At 37.5% G+C, this 24,593-nt stretch overlaps 1 protein-coding gene across 13 annotated transcripts in view; it reads left to right on the top strand.

Annotated features, from left to right (window-relative positions):
- The window catches only part of CMAH (cytidine monophosphate-N-acetylneuraminic acid hydroxylase-like), a 374,208-nt gene that overhangs the window by 320,017 nt on the left and 29,598 nt on the right, over positions 1-24,593 (top strand). For all 13 annotated transcript variants that reach the window (XM_055390396.2, XM_055390401.2, XM_063707387.1 and 10 more), the window contains 3 exons: positions 8,066-8,157; positions 19,949-20,058; positions 21,270-21,460. In XM_055390396.2, coding sequence (XP_055246371.1) covers positions 8,066-8,157; positions 19,949-20,058; positions 21,270-21,460 — 393 coding nt within the window. The remainder of the gene's footprint in view (positions 1-8,065; positions 8,158-19,948; positions 20,059-21,269; positions 21,461-24,593) is intronic.

The following is a 24,593-nucleotide window of genomic DNA, read 5'->3' as shown; positions in this document are numbered from 1 at the left end:
ACTAATTAGTTCAGAAAAAGACATAATGTATAATTTGATTTCAGAAAGTTTGTCAAATATCAAAGGTTTTAAACACTTAATATCACAAAATAGGATTACAGGTCATTGTAAAATAAGTCATTCATTTAGCCAAAGTGATAAGGATTTCAAAACAAAAGGGCAAAAACCTTCATTCTTTGAGAGAGAAGACTTAATTTTCTAAACATTAAGCCCTAATAAAAAAAACAGCATGAAGCCAATTAAATTTGTTTTTCAAAATTTTATAAACAATCCATAAAGGTTTAATCTTGATCATAAGATATACCTTCCATGAGCCTTTTATATCTTTGTAACCTTTATTAAGGAGTTGGTTAATGTTTTAAGAAAACCTTGTTAATTTGACATGGGTTGATATGCTGGTCTTGCATCAGTGTGCCTTTGACATTAATGGTTAATTTATAGGGAAACTGAACTCATTTTATCTCTAAAAATTAACTTTGTGATCTCACAAGCCCACCTCTTCTGCAATAGCCCCTGGGCCTTGAGGAGTTGAATGCCTTTAATTTCTGGCCCTGCGTCTCAGGAATGCAGTTTATTTTGATTGGCATCTTCTAGGGGGCCTGGAGATGAGGTTTTAATTGCTGTCAGTGTTTAAGATTTAGCAGGACTTGGTGTTCTTTTTAGACCCAAGAGTCAAAGCCCTGTAACTCAATGTCACAAGGACTTTAAAAGCACATACAGGAAGATACAAGAATGTAATAACCTTAATTAAAAAAACATTTTACATCTCAGTTTTTCCTAAGGAAACCAAACTTAATAATAATGGCATGGGAGTTATTTTGATAAATGTAAAATCTGTTAGGCCAGTTACCAAAAGGCAAAAGAAAATACCTTCTGCAGTGCACAGAATATTATGTTGGAAGAAAACAATTCCTTTAGACCTTTAAGGAAATGTTGTTAGCATCAGGCCACCAAAAAAAGAAACTGAGCAGGGAAAAAAACTTATATGAGCTGAAAATGAGTTGAAGGGGAGTGTTACTATTTCACACTTTTTAAAAGAGGAGAGAAAACCAAAACCAGCGAGATGTAATATAAGTGTATAAGTGGCATTTTTTTAACATCAAACCCAGCCTCTAGAAAGACCATTATTATTTCCCTTTAATCATAGGCAACTTGATCATATAAAAGTTTTTGTTTTGTTTTGTTTTTTATAAATCTTCTTATTGTGACTTATACAGATTGTTCATGACATGCTTGGGCTTTCTGGTTTGTCTTGAACTAACTTCCTTCCTTCCTTTGTCTCTCTCTCTCTCTTTTTCTTTCTTTCCTTTGTTTTTTTTTGAGATGGAGTCTCACTTTGTTGCCCAGGCTGGAGTGCAATGGCACGATCTCAGCTCACTGCAACCTCCGCCTCCCGGGTTCAAGTGATTCTCCTACCTCAGCCTCCTGAGTAGCTGGGATTACAGGTGCACACCACCATGCCTGGCTAATTTTTGTACTTTTAGTAGAAGCAGGGTTTCGCCATGTTGGCCAAACTAGTCTCGAACTCCTGACCTCAGGGGATCCACCCGCCTTGGCCTCTCAAAGTGCTGGGATTACAGGCTTGAGCCACTGCACCTGGCTGAACATCCTTCTTTCTTAAACAGTCATTTTACTCTAGGACTAAATTTACCATACAAGATTCTTTCTCATATGGAATTATTTCTCTTTAAGCTTTCTTACCGAAAAAAGCTCTTTATTTTTATAACTTTCTTTACATGTCTTTTATTTCTTGGTTCCTTTTACCTTGTTTTATACATGCCCTTTAAATAAGCTTTGAATTAGACAAAAATTGTTCACCTTTTTTAAAAGGACATACTGCTTTTTTTTTTTAGAAAGAATGTTTTCCTACAAATATATTTTTATTGGAAAATGCCCAAATAATGAAATATCTATTATTTAATATAACTTTAGATTCTAAATTATAATGAGTTTGTCTACAAGTATTTATTCTATTACATTTACCTAATTATTTTAATCATTTACCTAGATCACTTGTAAAAACTGCGATTGTCATTATTTGAAGTTATGGAATTGCCATTGCAAAATTATAACTGAGACAGTGAAAAAGATTTGACCTAACTGACTCCATCCTGCTCTTGCTTCTAACCTCCAAGCTGTTCTTGTTCATTTCTGGTTGTAGGTCGGCCAAACTAATTTTGGGAGGAACTTAGTTTATAGTTTAGCTTTGAAACAAAGATAGTAACAGTCCTTTCCCAAAACAAACTTTACTGCTCGTGAACTAGACTGCCTAAAGCCACAAGATTAGAAGTTATGGTAATCTTACTAAATTCAAGATGTTGCTATTTTAATTAAACTAATATCAGTGTCTTATTTATGAAAGATTGCAGAAGTAAAGATCATTCTGTCTTGGGCTGAATTTATAGTTTTATAACCCCTATGCCAAAGTTTGACACCTTATAGTATTTGGCAGGGATAACTATGAAACTGCTTGATTAATAAATGTAAACAAAAAATGTATGCTGGCAATTCTTAAGACATTTCTAATATTACTTTACCAATAATTTTTAAAGCTAGCTTATTTATTAAAAATTTTACTTAAGTTATGTAAAGTTGAAAAAGCATTTTACTAGTCTTTTCTTCTCTCCTGATAATGTATTTATTTATGTATTTATGTATTTATGTATTTATTTATTTATTTTTTAGCTAGAGTTTTGCTCTTGTTGCCCAGGCTGGAGTGCAATGGTGTGATCTCAGCTCACTGCAACCTCTGCCTCCTGGGTTCAAGCAATTGTCCTGTCTCAGCCTCCCAAGTAGCTGGGATTACAGGTGCTTGTCACCATGCCTGGCTAATTTTTTTGTATTTTTAGTAGAGACGGGGTTTCACCATGTTGGCCAGGCGGGTCTCAAGCTCCTGACCTCAGGTGATCTACCCACCTGGGCTTCCCAAAGTGCTGGGATTACAGGTGTGAGCCACTGCACCCAGCCAACACTTTGTTTCTTAAGCCAATTAATTAGAGCTCTTTTATACATTTTCAGTAGTGAAACACTGTGTACACAACACATAAATACATAGATATATTGGGCATGCTGATAGAAAAGTACATCTTATAGATTTATAGAAACCTTTTTTTCCCCTTAGACTTTCAGATTCCTGATAAACTGTTTCACAACCCTAGGCAGTTGTCAGCTAAATAGCCTTAAATTTGCATACTAAAGGAAACAACTCGGGTGAAAATCATATAGCAAAATTTACATCATAAGGTACAGAGAGGAAAAAGTCTGGTGGTGTTAGAGGGAGATTAAAAATGGATGCCAAATTAAACATAAAATTATAGAAGTCTAGCATAGGATTCTATAAGGAGACTAATTTTATTTAGGTAGGGAATGACTACCTATCTTTTAACTGGATCCCTGAGCTCTGGGCAGAGCCCATACTGAATCCTGGGTCTCCAAAAAGGGAGAATTAATATGAGATTAGGCTACGTGGTGCTTTTACAGTGCACTCAGAAAAAAAAAAAATTAAAGACATTTCTAAGTGTCTAAACCACATTCTTCCTTAAAAACCCAAGAGTAACCTCTGTTGCAATAACTATTTTAGTCAAAAAAAAGTAACACAATACAAAAGTAAGCTGTTCAAGAACTGAGACAAACTTGTCTGTTTACATTCTTGAAAAAATTTGTTTTCCCTGGAAAGGGAGTCTGGTGCCTTCTCCATTTTCTTTAAGGAACCCCAGGCTATTATAAACTATTTTAGGTCCTCCATGCAGCAGAGGGTGCAAGAGAAAGGAGAGATAGTAGAAGTAAATGAAGAAAACAGAATTCTGTCAACTGAAAAGAAAAAAACTTTTGCTCAAAAAAAAAAAAAAAAAAAAGACAAGGTCCCAGGAGAAAAACAAAAACATGAAGGCCTTTTAAATACAAACACACGCATATGCGTGCATGCGCGCGCGCGCGCACACACACACACACACACACACACACACACACGCATCTTGGATGTTAGGTTTTTTTTTTTTTGAGGCGAAGTCTCGCTCTGTGGCCCAGGCGGGAGTGCAGTGGCGCAATCTCGGCTCACTGCAAGCTCCGCCTCCCGGGTTCACGCCATTCTCCTGCCTCAGCCTCCCGAGTAGCTGGGACTACAGGCGCCCGCCATCACGCCCGGCTAATTTTTTTGTATTTTTAGTAGAGACGGGGTTTCACCGTGTTAGCCAGGATGGTCTCGATCTCCTGACCTCGTGATCCGCCCGCCTCGGCCTCCCGAAGTGGATGTTAGGTTTTAATTAAGCTGACTTTTAACCATTGAGCTCCTTAAAAAAAAACTTTTAAAATCTCATTACCATATTTCAGCTAGGACAAATTGCTGCTATTTCAGAAGTACAGCCATTGCTCTTTCAGTTTGGCCTGGCTAACAAAAAGGTGGCCTTGTTATGTAAATGAAACCCCTTAGAATAAAAAATTTTTGTTTTTTTTTTTTTTTCCTTTTTCTGGCCATTTTTTCCCCTCCACCCCATACCACGTGTGTGTGTGAGTGTGTGTGTGTGTGTGTGTGTGTGAGAGAGAATTTAGCCACTTCAGAGGCCTTGTTCCCCATAATTTGGAATTTCCTTTGGATTTGATCAAGTTGGATAGAGTTGATCAAACCCAATGGGAAAAAGTCCAAAACAACAATGAAAACAGGAATGAACAACAACAACAAAAAAAACAGTTAAGCAAAACAATCACACAACTTATATCATTACTGAGTACTCTAATAGTAAGGAGAAATTAAGACCAGCTGGTTGTTAATCTTAACTTTAGCCAAGACAAACCCCAATTCAGTTACTTACCTAGGGATGGGTCTCAGGGTGTAGACTGCTCTCTACCATACTAGAAGCAGAGAGAAAAAAAACTCATCTTCCCTGTTGGAAGTGAGCTCAAACTCCATAAAGGAGTTACCTGTCTTCCATAGCCATGGAAACAGGAAATCTTCCCTTCCTTTTTGGAAGCAAGTAAAAGTTTTTTTGGAGTTTTACTTGCTTTTTTTTTTTTTTCCAGCAAAATAAACTTTAGATCTCTACCACATTTGGGGACATCAGGGATTCTCTGGAGGGGTGCTCTCAGGCCTCAGCAAATTGTCCTATTGGTTTGAGCCATAAAGTTAGCTCATGCTGGTACCAAGCATAGATTAGTCGAAGGTCAGGGACATCTCCACTCAGAATCCCTTCATGGTTACCAAAATGTGAACCCTGAAAATCTGAGACAGGTCTCAGTTAATTTAGAAAGTTTATTTTGCCAAGGTTGAGGACATTTGGCCATGACACAACCTCAGGAGGCCCTGATGATATATGCCCAAGGTGGTGAGAGCACAGTTTGGTTTTATACATTTTAGGGAGACAAGAGACATCAATTAACATAAGATGAACATTGGTTCGGTTTGGAAAGGCAGGACAACTTGAAGCAGGGAGGGGGCTTCCAGGTCATAGGTAGATAAGAGATAAATGGTTGCATTCTTTTGGGTTTCTAATTAGCCTTTCCAAGGGAGGCAATCAGATATGCATTTATCTCAGTGTGAGCAGAGGGGTGACTTTGAATAGAATGTGAGGCAGGTTTACCCTAAGCAGTTCCCAGCTTGACTTTCCCTTTTAGCTTAGCGATTTGGGGGGCCCAAGATATTTTCCTTTCACACCAGTATTGCACCTGTAGCTTGCTTGGCTCCTCAGATAGGGCTGCCAGCTTGACCAATAAAAATACAGGATGCCCAGTTAAATGTGCATTTCAGATTTAAAAAACTAATGTATTTTTAGTATAAATATGTCCAAAGTAGTTAATGGGACACCCTTTTAGCTGGCAACTCTGCTCTAGGAGAACCTCTAAGTAATTCCCTGATGGCCCATTTTGATGTTCTTCCATCTTCTGGGTGGATTCAAGTCAGTGAAGCCTCAGACATAGTTCTGTCACTGGTAAACTTCCGCCAGCACTTCAAGGTGTTGGGGTTTTCTCTTCCAACTATTACAGCTTTGGGACTCTGGGTTTCCTCTCCTAGTTTTTTAACTTAGCGGGCCATTTCACAGAGTGCCACTTAGCCAGCCATTTAAGGAGGCCTTAAAGTTTACTGATTAAGAGCATCATCTCTCCTTACAGACTACCTGGTTTAGAAGCCTGATTCCACGACTTACTAGCTAGGTCATAACCCTCGACAGGTTTCTTAGCCTTTCTGGACCTCGGTCTTCTCATTTCTAAAATGAGGATGAAAATATTACCTACTTTGTCAGGTTGCTGAGAGGATTAAGTGATGCCAAACACATAAAACTTAAAAGAATGCCATATGGTGGTATATGGCAAGCACCTCAAAAAAGTGAATTATAGTTACTATTTCTCTGCAATGAGCTTCTTGTGTAGCTTATATAGAGGGACTTTTTTACAGGAACTCAGATTGTTTTTGTGTCTAATATGCTCATCTAAGTATAGTGGTTGCTGTCCCACAGACTAGCCTTTCTCTTCTTCATTCACAGCCTTGCAGGTGATTGACCTGTTCTCTTGACACATTAGTCCTCCCCTCTTAGCTCTCCTGCCCATGAGGAAGCAGGTTCTGCCAGCTTTATTCCCAGATGCAGCTCACCAAGCATTTGCACGTTGAAACTGCATTTCTGTGTTAACTTATGCTCTGTATTCTCCCATCCACTTCTCTGAGTTCAGTAAATTATAGTTGGATTCTCTTCGTAGCTATTTATCTGAAGAAACTGTCTTTTCTAGTTTCTAGGTTCCAGCCGAGAACAGAGACCTACCTGTTCTACCCACCATTATTCAGCCATTTTTCTTCTCAACACAACCAAGATCAACAAATCCTATAAGCCATGATTCTCATCTTTAAAGCCTATCAATTTTTCACAACCTCCTCTAACTGGAAAGCTGTTGTCTCCCTGTCATCTATGACCGCATGGTTCTGCCAATTTTCCCTTTCATGGCGTGGCATGCCTAATAGCTGCAGTTGGAATGTTCCATCAGAATTAATTGAAAGGTTGTTGGCTACTCATCAATGAGAAAGGAGTCATAAAATAATCCTTCATAAATTGAAGCGTGGGATATGCTTTTTGCCTCATAACTTGGAGAACATGAAATAATTCTGGATATAATGAAATTCAGAAATATCAGCATGATTCACTTATGTTAAAGTAGATGTTTTTAGTTTTAAAAAATTTGGTGTTTCTGGTTTGCGACAGATTTCTTTATTTAAAAAAATTCTTTAACTCTTAAAACCAACAAAAAATCACCAGAACCACCACCAAAATAGAAAAAACGGAACTATTTATATCCAACCTCTAGCCACTCCGTCCCCTTCAAAGTTGTGGTAAGATGGGGAAAAGATACTGAGCAACCTGTTTTATTACAGTCTGGTTCTCATGCTAAAACAGGGTTGCTAGTGTTAAATAAAAATACAAGACCCTTGGTTAAATTTAAATTACAGATTTATCAACTAATTTTCTGAGTAAATATGTCTTAAATATTATAGAAAGCATTTTTAAAAATTCATTATCTGAAATCCATATCTAACTGAGCATCTTGTATTTTATCTCACATATATGCTCTAAAATCTTAAACTATAAGATCTTTTCTCTTTGAAATATGTAACCTTTGGTTGACTATTCTAGGGGTCAAGGATTTTAGAGTGATATAAATTATAGATACATATTTACTACTATCGTTTTTCCTTGTATTGGCCCCAATTGGATCTTATCCAGCTTGGCTTTTATAAAAGAGGTGTTTCTGAAGACTTCTTTATTCTGCTGTCTCTGTTCTCTAAAATGTGTCATTTTGTGACATGGAGTTTATCTTCAATTTATTAATTTTATTTCTAAAATTACCTATTGATGATTAGGCTTTATCTTCAATTTATTAATTTTATTTCTAAAATTACCTATTGATGATTAGGCTTTTTTTTAATATTTAAGTATTAGCTATTGATAGTTTTTGTTTTATGTATTTTGTGTTCAACCAACTAATTCCATTATAATTTAATATCATTATGAAAGAATACATTTAAGCCTAATAAAGATTAATTTTTATTTTTACCATTTCATAAACTTAAGTACAATTTTTCATCCAGGTCTGTTAGATGCACAAAGCACAACTGGAAATTAGATGTGAGCACCATGAAGTATATCAACCCTCCGGAAAGCTTCTGTCAAGATGAGCTGGGTAAATACCATCAATATTGATAAATGTATTCTGCTATTATTGTTACTGAGGTTCTTGTCAACTTATTTCTAATCTCACTTGAAGCTTAGGATACATTCTGATTTTAAACTGTTAGATCTCTTTTTAAGTACAAGGAGACTTTAAAAATTTTGTGGAAAAATGGAATTAAGAGATAAAAAATATAAGCTTTATTTCTCAGCATAAGCTTCATCAAGGCCAAGACGCATTTGTAGGCGATAATATCAGCCATTTCGTCTGTCCCTAAAGAACTGAGGGTCCTGGGAGTTTAACCATATAAATGCAGTCTTTTAAAAATTATTAACCAAAGAAAAATGGGTGCCCTTTAAAGTTTTTTGGTTTTGTTTTGTTTTGTTTTTAGATGGAGTCTTGTTCTTGTCACCCAGGCTGGAGTGCAATGGTGTGATCTTGGCTCACTGCAACCTCCGCCTGCTAGGTTCAAGCAAGTCTCCTGCCTCAGCCTCCCAAGTAGCTGGGATTACAGGTGCCCACCACCACACCCAGCTTTGTATTTTTAATAGAGACAGGGTTTCACCATGTTGGCCAGGCTGGTCTCGAACTCCTGACCTCAGGTGACCCACCTGCCTTAGCCTCCCAAAGTACTGGAATTATAGACATGAACCACCGCACCCAGCCTAAAGATTGCTTTTTAAGATTAGGAAAGAAAAAGAAGTCAGAAGAAGCCAAATTGGTACCGTAACCAGGTGGATGCCTAATGATTTCCCACAGAAACTCTCACAAAATTGCCCTTGTTTGATGAGAGAAATGAGCAAGAGGCATTTTTGCGGTGTGATTCTGGTGAAGCTTTCCTGGGCATTTTTCTGCTAAACCTTTGGCTAACTTTCTCAAAACAATATCATAATAAGTAGATGTTACCACTCTTTGTCCTTGCAAAAATTCAGCAAACAAAATGCCTTGAGCATCTCGACAAACTGTTGCCATGACCTTTGCTCTTGAGCGGTCTGGCTTTGCTGTGACTGGACCACTTCCACCTCTTGGTAGCCGTTGCTTTAATTGTGCTTTGTCTTCAGGATCATACTGGTAAGGCCATGTTTAATCTTCTGTTACGATGCTTCGAAGAAATGCTTCAAGATCTTGATCCCACTCGTTTAAAATTTCCACTGAGAGCTCTGCTCTTGTCTGCAGCTGATCTGGATGGTTTTGGCAGCCATCAAGTGCAAAGTTTGCTCAACTTTAATTTTTCAGTCAGAATTGTGTAAGGTGAATCAATTAAGATGCCTGTGGTGTAGGCTATTGTTCGTGCTGTTAGTTGTTAGTCCTCTTCATTTGGGGCATAAACAAGATTAATTTTTTCTTTGCAAATGGATACGGATGGTCTGCCATTGCAGGCTTCAACTTGAACGTTGTCTTCTCTCTTCTTAAAATGAGTTATCTATTTGCAAACTGCTAATTTCTTTGGGGTATACATGCACATGTAAAATTTTCAAAAAGTACAAAATTAAATAGAGTAAAAACTAAATTTTCTCTCCTTCTCTGATCCCTAGTCACCAAGTTCCCACTCTAGAAGCAACTACCATTATTATTTAGTTTCTTGTGGGTCCTTCTAGGGGTATCTTTTGCATTTGTAAACTAGTACGTATTTATAATATTCCCTTCCTTAGTAGCAGACTGTATACATTGTCCTCCACTTTGCTTTTTTTTCTGAATGGCTCTTGAACTTAGAAAGCAAAAGAAAGATAATATTGAATATCCCTGACAAGCAAAGTGTTGACCCAGAAGCTGCTAGTGAGACTTCAATTTCTCTTTCCCTCCCATCCATTAATAAACACAGAGATTTCTATTTTGTACCTGGGCATGAGGGAGAAAAAGGAAGGGAAATTGGGTGGTGGAGTCTGTGGTTTGTGGGGAGCTAAAAATGGGAATTGTTCTGGCCCGTAGACCAGGTTGGACTGCCCAAGCTCAGGAAAGTGGCAATCAGAAAAATAATGGCACTATTTTTAGGAGAGAGTTGGAGGATTCGTGGGAAGTAGGAGATGGCCAGAATTCGTTATCTGACAAAGAAGAGCCATTTCACGTCCTGGTGTCCACATGTGACACACAATTGGAGAGGAGGCTATTTCTTCTACCTACCCTTGGAACCTAGCAATGATGTGACATTCCTCAAACTCCTAGGCAGACAATGTGGAAGATTATAAGCCAGGGTGGGAAAAGAGGGAAAAGCAGACACCAAGCAGTTACAGATCAGGTTGTGGGCATGTGTGTAGCATGCTTCTGGGGAAGTCCCCAAAATACGTTCGGGACACTTGAAAATGTGCTAATTTCTAGTCAGCAAAACAGTTGGGGCTCTTGCCATCATCATTTGTGCATAAAGATAGACTGCAACTTTATTTTATATTGTCAATCTGGTGAGGCCTGGGAAAATTGGGTTATATGTAAAAATGGAAAATGCTAAATATACAACATATGCAATACCTTGTAACAGGATGGTGAAATGGAAGTTGAGGTTGCAAAACAACAGATGCCCATTCCAAATTGAAGTTCTGAGAAAGGATTTACAAAGAGGCTGAGAACCAGCAGATCATTCTTAAATCCCTCACCCTTATAAGGAATACTGAAGCATAGAAGGGGAGTTTGAAATATAACTTCTTAGGAAGAGTTATTTGGAAAGCTGTACTGAGAGTCCATGCCCCTTGCAGGGGCAACTTCTGAGGGATGCCGGCCCCTCTCCTTAGGCCAGAATTTAGCTGGACCACCTAGAGAGTCTGATATGTGTTCTCCAAGGTTAAGGGACACAGTGGGCTGGTGTCTGATTCTCCCCTGAGAAATCTCAAGGATGAAAGATTGGCCATGTAGCTGTGACAGACAAGCTGAAGGAGAAGAGGTTGTGTTAGGCACACTGGCACTCCCAGAATTCAGTGGGGCTAGAACAGTTGAGTGTTTCCTATGGACGTGATGTGGACCATGAATGGGAGGCATAAACGTAGAGTCATTCTAGGTCCAAAAGGCCTGCAGAGAAAAGTTGGATGTATTGCTACGTTGCTAGGGGCTAAGGAAAGTATAAGTAACCAGGTAGCATAGAGATACCCAGGTGCAGAGAACTTCAGGTGGGTGTTTCCAAGCAATTGGACGGATCCTCGCAATAACCCACTGAGGTATCCCTTAGAACCAGCTTTAAGCAAAAGCCAAGCCCAGATAGTGCTGCTGCTCCGTGACCAAAGGACCCTTGCTCTCTTTCTTTAACTCTCCTTTTTCCTCCAGCTCCATGTCTGGAGGGGTCAGGAACCTTGGATGAAGGCATGAGGGGAGAGGAGGAATAGAAGCATTGGGTGAGGCCAGGCATGGTGGCTCACACCTGTAATCCCAGCACTTTGGGAGGCTGAGGTGGGTGGGTCACCTGAGGTCAGGAGTTTGAGACCAGCCTGGATAACATGGTGAAACCCTGTCTCTACTACAAGTACAGAAAGTAGCTGAGCATGGTGGTAGGCACCTGTAATCCCAGCTACTTGGGAGGCTGAGACAGGAGAATCGCTTGAACCCAGTAGGCACAGAGGTTGCAGTGAGCCAAGATCACACCATTGCACTCAAGCCTATTTCTGATACACAAAGCAAAAAAAGCATGTTATAAACATTATAAATAGAATGACTCAATTATTTAAAAAATACATGCATAAGCACATGTGGGTGATATAAGAGCAGTCTTAGATTACCTGTTAAGGGAGCTGAGCTGGAAGCTTCCTGGGCTATGCCTCCAGGCTGTGGGCTTTGAATATAATACCTTTAAATTTTTTTTAGGCTCAAATTATTATAGGCATACTATATAGGCGTGACCACTCTCACCCATGTGTCTCTGTGAGACCAACACCAAATGCCTTTTTAAACAAGATTGTGTTGCCAGCATTCTCCCAGTTCTCCTACAAACAAAGGTGTTACTTATTGAGGTATGTGTCCTTTGCCATTCACTACAAGGAAATAGAATGCTATTTGGGAAGAGTTGCTAAGTGTTTTGACTACAAATTCATCCTCCCTCCACGTCTCAAACAGGACACCTGGACCACTAGCTGTTTTCTCCAGTGAACTCCACCCTGAATCTGTTGACTTAGCCCAGAAAACCTGCCAGCTGCCTTATTACTAGGAGCTGGTTATCTGTGCTGTACAAATACTGTTAAATTTATTTGACATAAAACTGATAATAAACATAGATTCGGGTATAAACACTGTTAGTTTGTGTAAGTGAAAGGACAAGAGACTATCAACTTTATGAATATATAACCAAGTAATCTACAACTGCTTAGGGGCTTTTATGAAAATCTCTAAATCTTTTGATCAAGACCTTTACAGAGACACTGTAGCAAAGTGTTAAGAGCAAAGGCAATGGGGCCTTCTCACCTGGGTGCGGATCCAGACTCCAATACACAGTCTGGGGACACTGGGCAATTTAGTCAATCCCTTTGTGCTTTAATTTCTTCAAATGTGAAATAGAAATAATATTTTTAGTAGCCATCTTACAAAAAACAGGTTGTTGTAAAAAAATGTTTAATTTAATGCCTGTTAAATTCATGGTAGTTAGTACACAGAGCATAATTTATTTGTATACATATGTCTCAAATAATCTGCATATATCCTTGGGATTGGGACCACAGGAGCAGAAGTAAGGGATTTTCCTCCCAGCAGGAAGTTGGATGCACTGGAAAATTAGATTAAGGCTACTGTTAACCATCATGCAGGCAAAAGGCAGGGCCAGAGCTGGCAGCAGGGTCAGTGGGAGGACAGGAAATAACAAATTCTGGGAATTTCAGCCTTAGCTGGAGTGAAGACACTGCCACGAAGGGAACATTTGTTAACAGAGCTCACTTTTTAGTCCAGTGCTACCAACGCTGTAGGGATTTCATACCACATTCTGAGAAAGATAAGGGCTTGATCCACCTGGGGACATGTTATCAGTGATGAGCATCTGATTTTATTATTATTATAAAAAATAATATATGTTCACAATTAAAACGTTGGAATTCAGAAAAGTAGAAGGAAGAGTCTCACCTACACTTGCATCACCCAAAACATTTTAGAATGTTTTGTTCTGGTGGTTGCTGTCCTCCCTCTCCCCATTTCCCACCTCCTTCCTTTTCTCTTTCTCCTCTTCCTCCTCTTCTTCCTCTTGGTGAGAAATAATCTGTGTACCACAAAATTTACCCTTTTAAACTGCACACATTAATCCTTTTTAAAAAAATATTCACACATTGTGCAACCACCACCACTATCTCATTCCAAAACATTTTCTGACACTCCCAAAAAAGCCCTGTAATGATTGTCAGTCCTCATTCCCCGTTTTCTCCAAGACACTGGCAACCACCAATCTTCTTTCTGTCTCTATGGATTTTCCTATTCTGAACATTTCATATATTGGAATAATACAATATGTGGCCTTTTGTGTGTGGCTTCTTTCACTTAGCATCATGTTTTCAAGATTCATCCATGTCATAGCATATATTAGTACTTCATTTACTTCACTTTTATGGCTGAATAACATTCCTTGTATGGATATACCACATTTTGGCTATGATGAATACTTTTCCTATGAATATTTATCTAATTTTTATGTGGGCATATGTTTTTTGTTCTCTTGGTTATAAACCTAGGAATGGAATTGCTGGGCTATATGGTAACTCTATGTTTAACTTTGAGGAACTGTAAAACTGTTTTCAAAAGGACTGCATCATTTTACATTCTCATTAGCAATGTATGACTCTGTTTCTCCTCATCCTCACCAAGACTTGTTATTGTCTGTCTTTCTTGTTGACATCTTTTGAAGCACAAAAGTTTTAAATTTTGATGACATCTAATTTTTTTTTCTTTGGACCTTGTGCTTCTGGTATCTAAAAAAGTATATGGTTAGAATAACTAAGTCTTTTATTCTAATATACTTATTAGACTAACATACACACACATAGATAATAGTCTAAGAGAGAGTCTAAGAAATATATATCTATTTCTCTCTGTGTCACCCAGGTTGGAGTGCAGTGGCATGATTACGGCTCACTCCAGCCTCTGCCTCCCAGGTTCAAGCAATCCTCCCATCTTGGCCTCCCAAGTAGCTGGGACTACAGGCACACACCACCATGTCTGGCTAATTTTTGTATCTTTTTGTAGAGAGAAGGTCAGACTATGTTGACCAGGCTGGTCTCAAACTCCTGGGCTCAAGAGATCTCCCCACCTCAGCCTCCTAAAATTCTGGGATTATAGATGTGAGCTACCACGTGTAGCCAGTCTAAGAAATATTATTTAAATTGCCTAATCCAAGGTGATGAAAATTTATTCCTATTGTTTTAAGAGTTTTATAGTTCTAGCTCTTATATTTAGGTCTTTGATTCATTTTGCGTTAATTTTTGTACACTGTGTGATGTAGGGGCCCAAATTCATTCTTTTGCATGTGGATGAATTGCAGCACCATTTTCTGACAGACTATTCTTTCCCCTATTGAATTGTTTTGGCATCTTTGTTGAAAAATCAATTGATCATAAATATAAGGGTTTATTTTTGGACTCTTTATTCCATTGATTTATATGTCTATCCTTCTGCCAGTTCCACACATTTTGATTACTGTAGCTTTGTAGTAAGTTTTAAAATTGGGAATTGTGAATCCTTCAATTTTATTTTCTTTTTAAAGACAGTTTAGTTACTCTAGGCCAGCTAGTCTTGAGTCTTTAGGGTCAGCTTGTCAATTCCCAGGGGGTGAGGTATGGGGGGGGAAAGCAGCCAGAATTGTGATTAAAATTGTGTTGACTGTGGATTAATTTAGGGAGTATTACCATCTTATCAATACTCAGTCTTGATCCATGAACATGGAATGTCTATTAATTTATTAAGTCTTCTTTAATTTCTTTCAACCATATTTTGTAGTTCTAAGTTTTATACTACTTTGATTAAATTTATTCCTAAGTATTTTATTCTTTTTGATGCTATTGTAAATGGAATTGTTTGTACATTTTATTTAAAAATTAACGGCTAGCGTATAGAATATTGCTGATTTTCAAAATACCTTGTATCCTTTGAAGGTTTTAATAGTTTCATTTGTAGATATCTTAGGGTGTCCTATATACAAGATTGTGTCATCTGTGAATAGAGACAGTTATCTTTTTCCTTTACAAACTGGATACCTTTTATGTCATTTTCCTGTTCAGTTGCCTCCATGTAGAAATGGAGGTTTTAGCCAAGGAAACTGCTTGTCTGGTTCCTGCTTTTAGGGGGAAAACAGCTGTCAGGTTTTCTTAGATGCCTTTTTTTTTTTTTTTTTTTTTTTGACAGAGTCTGGCTCCGTTGCCCAGGCAGAAGTGCAGTGGCGCAATATCTGCTCATTGCAACCTCCGCCTCCCAGGTTCAAGAGATTCTCCTGCCTCAGCCTCCCAAGTAGCTGGGATTACAGGCATGTGCCACCACACCCAGCTGATTTTTGTATTTTTAGTAGAGACGGGGTTTCACCATGTTGGCCAGGCTGGTTTCGAACTCCTGACCTCAAGTGATCTACCCACCTTGGCCTCCCAAAGTGCTGGGATTACAGGCATGAGCCACTACGCCTGGCCTATTAGTTTTCTGAGTGTGTTTTATGACAACGGGATGTTGGATTTTTTTCGAATGCCCTTTCTGTGTCAATTGAGATGATGACGTGGTTTCCTTCTTTGTTCTGTTAATGCAGTGTGTTACATTGAATGATTTTCAAATGTTGAATCACCCTTGCATCTTTCAAATATTGAACCAGTGTGGCATAAAGTCCACTTGTTTTATGGCCCAAGGTGAAGTGTTCTCTGTATGTCTATTAGGTACAGTCAGTTTATGGTGTTGTTCAAGTCTTCTATTCCCTGTTAATCTTCCATCTAACTGTTCCATTCTCTAGTTTTCTTGTTAGACTTAATTTTTCAAGCAGTTATTTTATGTAAACCATTTTTGCATCTTGTGAATATTATGATATTAGACGTAATGTCAGATTCTATGCACATATAATTTTATGTTCACATTAAATATTAACTAATATATTTAGCCATTTTTCTGTTAGAATTTAAGATCATCATAGTTTTATTTAAAATTAAAACTGGTATTTTTGAGTTTAAGAGCTTCTCTGTATTTGGAGTTGTTTCATAAGGTAGTTGAATTACTGGTAAAATAGTATGGCAATTAAAGCATTCACCACCAACACTTCATATACTTCAGCCTGAAGGTGGGCTTCACATGGCCCAATAGCCTCAATGTGAAAGTAATGGAAGAAATATAGGAGTATATTTCTGCAATCTAGAGATAGGGTGGCACTTCTTCACTCTTTGGATAACACTTCAAAAGTACAGCTCATAGGGCAACAAAAATTTTAAATATGGACGAATATGATTTTATTAACGTGAGATTTCTGCTTAATGAAGGAGACCATGGACAAAATTAAAAGACATAATGACAATTTGAGAGTTTTTTGCAATGTTTATAATCAACAAGGGATTAATATCAAGCATAGAGTAGGAAGTAATGCAAATTGACAAGAAAAAGACAGAAAAATAAAAAGGGAAGAAAGAGTATGAACTAGCATTTTACCGAATAAACCCAAAGGCTATTAAACATATGAAGATACTTACTAAGTAGTAATCAGAAAACCGCAAGTGAAGCAAGCAAGTTTCACTTTACATCATTTAGAGTGGTAAAAAGCTAGAAGCTAAGATGATGCCAAACGTCAGAGACGTAGAAGTCCTCATTCACGTGATGGGAGTGTGGCTGTTGCAGCCATTCTGAAGAGTAATCTGGCAGTAACTAGCCAGATGAGTTTTTTGTTTGTTGTTTTTGTTTCTTTTTGTTTTGTTGTTTTTAGAGCCAGGGACTTGCTATGTTGCCCAGGTTAGACTTGAACTCTTGGGCTCAAGTGATCCTTCTATCTCAGCCTCTCTAGAAGGTGGGAGTACAGGCATGTGCCACTGTACCTGGCTCCTGATGAGGTTTATGAACATACTAGGATCCATAAATCCTGCTCTTGTTTATACCTCAAAGAAATTCTGTTGTGGCAGAATCTAGGAGTCTACCCCTGGGAGAGTGAATTTGTAAAATGTGGTAGACATGAACCATGGAATAGTCAACTGCAGTTAGATGTGGGCTAGATGTACACATGGCAACATCATGGGTGTCAAAATCATAGTGTTGAGTGAAAAACAGTAAGAAACAGATTGGAGACCTAATGCCATTTATATAAATTAAAAATGCACACACACACAATATAATACATATTTTGCACAAACATTTAGAATGGTACCTTGGAGGGGAGGAAAATGAGAATGGGAACTAGAGATAAAGGGAATAAATAAATAAGATTAAAAAGAAAAGAGCTTTGCATGGATCAAATACATGTCGTGAACTAGAAAGTATGACTAACACAACCCTTTCCACTTGATGTCCTAAACGAATGAATGAATGAATGAATGAGTTCATCATATGTTCCTTCTTTAATATGTATAGCATTACCATCCATTCTTTGACACTGACAAATTTTTGCTCCCACTGATTGGTTTATGAGCGTGCCTTTTCTCCCCATACCTTACCAGCTCAGAACATTCTTAGTCTTTCAGACTGTTCTCATTTGAGGCAAAAATTGCATCTCATTGTTTTTACTTGCATTTTTCTATCAAATATGATGCTAATATTTCACTAAATATAGTTTGGCAAAATGTGTTTGCTAAATTGTTTTGGTGTTAGAACTTTTTCATTTTACATTTGTATCTATTCAGATTTTCCACTGGAATTATTTCCATTGCTATTAAATTTAAAAGTCCTCTCATATTTGATATTCTATTTTATACATTTTCATGGCTTGGTCGTTTTGTGTCCTTAATCAACTAGAATACTTAGAGAACTAATTGCCGCAACACCATGTTAGATGGTCCACATATTTATGATACCTTCTTTAGAATAAACAGTTAACATAATTAGGATCCACTTTTTGGCTGACCTAATGTCAATAATCAGTGATTTGATTATTATAGTTTTATGGTATATTTTTGTTCCATTTCGCCTTCATTATTCTTCCTTAAAAAAGATTTTAGGGACTACCATTTGTTTGTTTTTTTCTGGATAAAATTATAACCCAAATGACCTAGATTTTATCAGCTTGTAAGGTCAAATTAATAATACTATATTCTCATGAATTTATTTATAATAGTTGGCAGATGTCACATTCTTCGTTGCATCTATGCAATTTATCTTTGTGCAAGGAGCATAGCGATCTTTATGGTAATTGCTTCAGAACAATGATTAAGAGTTACAATTGCTTCTTGGCCTTTTGGCTAAGATCAAGTGAAGAATTACAGACTTATTTTTTTCTGCATCTCTTGAAAAAGAAAAATTATGAAGAAGGGGTAGCTATCAGTGCAAGAGTTTCCTGAGGGTCTCCCATAATACAATTGTATTTTTCTAATGAGTTTGCCAGTATATAGGTTTGTTTGTCCTACAATGAACTTTTAAAGTTCTATATATTCCTTTAAGTATAAAATAATTACCATAATAATACTATTATTTATTAAATGCCTGCTTTGTTCCAAGCATGGTGCTAGACACTTTAGTATCTACTATTTCATCTAATCTCCATGACAACTCTATGAAGGTATGTATCATAATTTTATAGATCAGAAAACTGAGGCTCAGGATACTGCTAATAAGCAGCAGAAATAGGATTCCCACCCACATGTTCCCAAAGCCAGCATTTTTTCTAGTTCATGACTCTAATTTTCAACAATCATATAACCTTGAAATAATAATATGTACCTTCATTATACCACTTGCATTTTCAGGAACATCGTTCAATAATGCATTCTTTATGTATTCCTGATTTTATTAAGAAAGCCATTTGTGTTTCACCATTAAATAAGGTGATAGTTATGACTAAGAAAAATATTTTTATTACATTTCTTAAGCAATGTTTAAAAGGTATTAAAAATTAAGTGAACACCCATGTACCCAGCTTAAGACATAAAACATTAACAACAGAATATATATCTTTCCTTGATTATATCACATATCCTCCCACCCATGCTCTGGAGGTAATCACTTTTTTGAATGGGGCTTCAGGATAGCTATTCTCTATTCCCTCAGCTTTATTGAGGTATAATTAATTAGCAGAATTGTATACAAATGCTCCTCAACTTACACATGGTGTGAAGTCCTGATAAACTCATCATAAGTTGAAAGTACTGTAAGTCAAAATGTAGTTAATACACCTAGCCTACCAAGCATCGTAGCTTAGCCTAACGTGCCGTATGCATACTCAGAACGTGTACATTAGCCTGCAGTTGGGCACAATCACCTGGCAACATGGTCCACTGTAGAGTATCTGGTGTTTACCCTTGTGATTGCACATGGCTGACTGGGAGCTGCACCTGCTACCGCTGCCCAGCATCTTACTGTGTATCACTAGCCCAGAAAAGATAAAAATTCAGAGTATGGTTCCTACTGAATGTGTGTCATTTTTGCAGATCAGATGCCCCTCCCTGTGCATTCCCATAGTGCCTCGAAGTCATCTCTATCAATCATTCATTTAGTCGTAAGGAAGTCTTGTTTGTATATGTGTATCCCTGACATGACTGAGACCTCATAAGTTCTATATGTGCCATATGAATAAAGAAATGAATTGGTGTTCATCTTAAGTCGTAGTCTCTGCATATATTGCTTGATCTAAGGGAGTGGCACCCTTTGTTTTGATTTTCCTTTGATTTTTGGAAGACCATGCATTTCTATTTCAGTGATGCTTTTAAAAAGCCATTTTTGTCATTAATCCAGATTTGTTCTCATTTGATTCTAGTTGTTGAAATGGATGAAAACAACAGACTTTTACTTTTAGAACTGAATCCTCCTAACCCTTGGGACTTACAGCCCAGATCTCCTGAAGAGTTGGCTTTTGGAGAAGTCCAGGTAAGGAAATATTAAAAGGATAATATTATTAAAAACAAAAACGTGACCAAGATGTCCATTTAACATCTATATCTGTAAACATCCTATATTACCTTGAATACTCTTTGAGATGGGTATTTAGGACATATGGTAAAAAGTCATATAACAAATTCTTTAAGGAACCCCCAGAACTTGGCAGGGATTACAAGGAAAAAAAACAATACAAAACTTTGGGAAAAATCCCTAAGGAAACTCATGCAAAACTATTTGAGATTACCCTTGATGCCAGATCACTACTGGATAGAATGGCTGGTTGTATTTTCTGGCTTTAGAAGAGAATTTCCTTCAGAGGAAACACTTTAATAGTTTGGGAGAGGTACACAATCAAAAATTTATTTTTCTGTGTATTTAGGAAGTTTGTGTATATTTGGGCAGCTAATTTTAAGGAAACAAATGAGAACCTGCCCGGAATAGACATAATAAAAACTAATCTATGCCTTGACCTTTCCTCACCCACTTTGTTGCCTTTTCACATGACGTTCCCGCTATCTCATCTCTGCTTCTCAATACATTCCTTTTCTATGGAGGTGCCAGGCTGTGGCAAGAAAATGAGGAATTGGATTTGGAATCCCCATGGTGCCAGTCTCTAAGTCATTGTTTGTATCTATTCTTAGAGGACCTTGGCATCCAGAAGGAGTAATTATTTAACAGGTAATTTAGAAGAGAAAGTCTTGCAAGCCTGTTCAGCAGTTGTCAGTTGAGTCTGTGTGGCTATGCCAACCCACCAAACTCACGAGAATCATCCATTCATATTGCTATTCACAGCCACTCTGGCATTTAAATCCCCAAATGTTTGTGATAACATCTCTAACTGCCTTTCCTTGTAAAGTATGCTTTAAAGGACTGATCACAAAATATATTCTTCAGTGTGGACTGTAAATAACTGTTTAGGAACTAATTTAAATAAACTAAAACTAGGTAAACAAATTGATTTGTCATCTAAAACTAACCATGAGAATTTATATTTGAATAAAGTCATGACCTGTGCTGGGAACCGTGTTCTATGAAAGGCTCTTTTTGGAATGTATTTGAGTCCAAGATTTTGCCTGATCATGCTTAGAAACAAAGTACTCCAACCTGTGTACTATGTCAGCCAAACCAAGCATTTCAGTTCATTGTTGCTGACCAGTAATGAACGATTCAGTAATAGGGATCTCACTCTCTTTTAACAGATAACATATCTCACTCATGCCTGCATGGACCTCAAGTTAGGAGACAAGAGAATGGTGTTTGACCCTTGGTTAATCGGTCCTGCTTTTGCCCGTGGATGGTGGTTGCTCCATGAGCCTCCATCAGATTGGCTGGAGAGGCTGTGCCAGGCAGACCTCATTTACATCAGTCATCTGCACTCAGACCACCTGAGGTAATGAAGTCCTGAGCACACAACTCCTAAGCTCATGCTGCAGGAAAGGCATCAAATGTTCTCCGATTCTTTTGCAATCACTGCTCACTTTGAAGTAGGTTCAGTTGGGATGATGAAAAAAGGACTAATTAAGATAAATATTTACATTTGCATAGAAAGTTTATACTTTTAAAACTGTTTCTAGAAAGACAAATATGGTATGTTCTAACTTATAAGTGGGAGCTAAATGTGCACAAATAGGCGTAGAGAGTAGAATGACACACTGGAGGTTTAGAAAGGTGAGGGGGTAGGAAGTAGGTGAATGATGAGAAATTGTTTAATGGATAAAATGTAAATGATTAGGATTAATAATGCTCTGATTTCACCACTGTGCAATCTTTGGTTGTAACAAAATTACACTTGTACCCCATAAAATTATACAAATAGAAAAGCATTTCTACACTTTACACCATTGGGAGTGAGGAAGGAGCTATTGTAAGGAAGGCAGGGGAGGATGAATAACTGTCTCACTTCCCACCCTAAGGCAGAACACATTTTCTATAAAGGGCCAGAGTGTAAATATTTTAGGCTTTGCAAGCCATACAGTGAGAGTTGCAACCACTCAACCCTGCTGTTGTAACCCAAAGGCAGCCATATAGATGGTCCTGAATAAGACTGTGTTCCAATCAAATTTTATTTATGGATAATGACATGTGAATATCATATAATTTTCATGTATTACAAAATATCATTGTCCTTTTGATTTTCTTTACAACCATTTAAAAAGGTAAAAACCATCCCCTCAGCTGTGGGCAAGCTTCAAAAGAAAAAAGAAGCCACCCTTAGCTTGCAAGGTTGTATATAAACAAGTAGCAGCAGGTTGGATTCGGCCCACACATGGTTTGCCAAGCCCTGATTTATAGTATCCTAACACTAAACACCCAACATAGTAATCCTGACTGAATCTCACCCAATGTTTCATTGGAACCAGAGTAATATGATACTAATGATAGCAACTGAAATTTTCCCTGACCCAGACAATTAAAAAGAAGGGAGAAAGGAGGACTTTAAGTTAAGAAACCACACGTATTTGCAAAGGTACTGAGCTATTAGAAGAGGGAAGCTCATATTCTCAATTCCTTTGCTTAACTATAGGGTCATATTTCTTCATCATTATTTTGAAATTTGTATCACTTCTGCTGGATTGCCAGTATAAACACGTAGCAATGCCCATAATGTGCTACTCAAGCAATTCGACTTTGTTTTTCTGTGACCCTACATGACAAAATGGTTAGGGATAACATGTTGGTTGCTGGTTGACTGGCCCCTTGATATTTTATTCTAAAGCATATGGGAACTCTAAAGTGTGGATATGCTCTGATTTATTTTTCAGGGAAGTGTTTGTTTGTTTTTTTTTGTTTTGTTTTTTTGAATTAACTGATTTAGTAACAAGTTGCCTGCAACATACTTCTTAACTGATCACAACCCCCTAGGATACTGTGGTACTACAACTAAAATTCTACTTTATATGATACCTTTGTCCCACACTACCTCCTGGAACTATACTTGCATAATTTCAGGATTACAAGAGCCCTGAGTTCGTTTGTTGTACAATAACAGTAAAGTGTGGTAATAATTTTGTATAGCTTGTGTAGGGACAACAGCACATAAATGATATGATTGCTTTATAGTGTCTAAGATGCAATTACCTAAAGTCTTAATGAGAGGCATTCTATGGGAATACACTAAATTTAAGAAGGGTAAGAACTTTTAGGGAGGGTAAGAACTCATTTAGTTGAGTTATTCTGTAACTACTGTCCTGAAAACCAATTTAGTTTCATTTCAGGGGCTTGTGTGGACAGTTGTCATGCATTAAAACAACAGTTTTCAACTATAGTATCACAACACATTGGTTGTGCAGTGTGTTGCAGATAGTTTATTATTGAAAAGGGGCCAAAGCCTGTGATTTTTACTCCGTTGGGTCTATTTCCTTGATAGACCCTTACTTTTCAACTCTTGCCTAATCAACTAATAAACATCAAGATTGCTTGTCCCCGACCTTTCTGTCTGACCTTTATTTACTGAATAAAGCCTCCCTGGTTTACAAAAAACAAGGGAAAAGGCCAGTGTACTTTGGTGGATTGCCGGTAAGGATTATTAGCAATTGAAAAATCCAAAGCAATGAACATTCATTTTAGAATAACTTACCATAACTCCCAAAGTCCTTTAAAATGCAGGATTTCGTTGCTGAACCCAGAGATTGAAGGTACATTCAAAGAATCATTGATTTTTTGAATCTTTTGTTTTTTGGGGAGAAAGGTTGTTGCTCCCCTCACTTCCTTCCAGATTCTACTTATTTGGATAGCTTTTAACGCAATGCTGGAACTTGAATATTAGTACAGCCAAGTGCTGATATGCAGATTTTTAAAATACTTTTCCTATGCTTATATATCTTATTTTACCTGATCTTATACTCTGTGTACAAGTCTGATTCTTAAACCAGATAATATGTTCATTAAAGTTAGAAACTTTCTTCTTATAGAAGAAGCACTAGGTTTAGAATCAGAAAACCCAAATTTGAATACCAGTTTACTGTGTGTTGTACATTTCTGAATGTTTCCTCATCTACAAAAACAAAAAATTCATAGCTTTTTGATAAGAATTGAATAACATAGTATGTAAAACTGCCCCAGCACCAAGTTTGAAATATAATAGATGTGTAATCATTCGTTTGTTTATTCAACTTTCTACCACACCCTACAGTGGTATAATAACCCTGTTATGTAATGAATGCTCAATAAATAAAAGCTGACTTAATATGTCTAGATAGTCAAAAATACTTGGATGATTGATTGTGCACTGAGTTGGGATTACTACAAATGTTGGATGTAGTTCCTCAACACTAAATTTTACTGTCTTGCCTAGCTGGTAATTCTGTCCCTCCTTAAGGATGAATAATATAGTCTGTTAAAGTGTGGCTTTGATATACAAAATATATTATTTATCCTTAAAAAGGGACAGAATCTTTGAAGGTTGAAAAACCAACCCCCAAAAGGGTCCTGAGACATGGGCTTTTGTCCTGTACTATGTCCCAGTCCTCTCTCTTACTGAGAGCTGCTGCTTGAAGAATGCAAAGAAATGAGGATCTCCGTGA

Source organism: Gorilla gorilla, chromosome 5 (genome assembly GCF_029281585.2).
Source record: "Gorilla gorilla gorilla isolate KB3781 chromosome 5, NHGRI_mGorGor1-v2.1_pri, whole genome shotgun sequence".
NCBI lineage: Eukaryota > Metazoa > Chordata > Mammalia > Primates > Hominidae > Gorilla > Gorilla gorilla.
The sequence above is the reverse complement of the archived record's forward strand: the minus strand, read 5'-3'. Positions and strand labels throughout refer to the sequence as shown.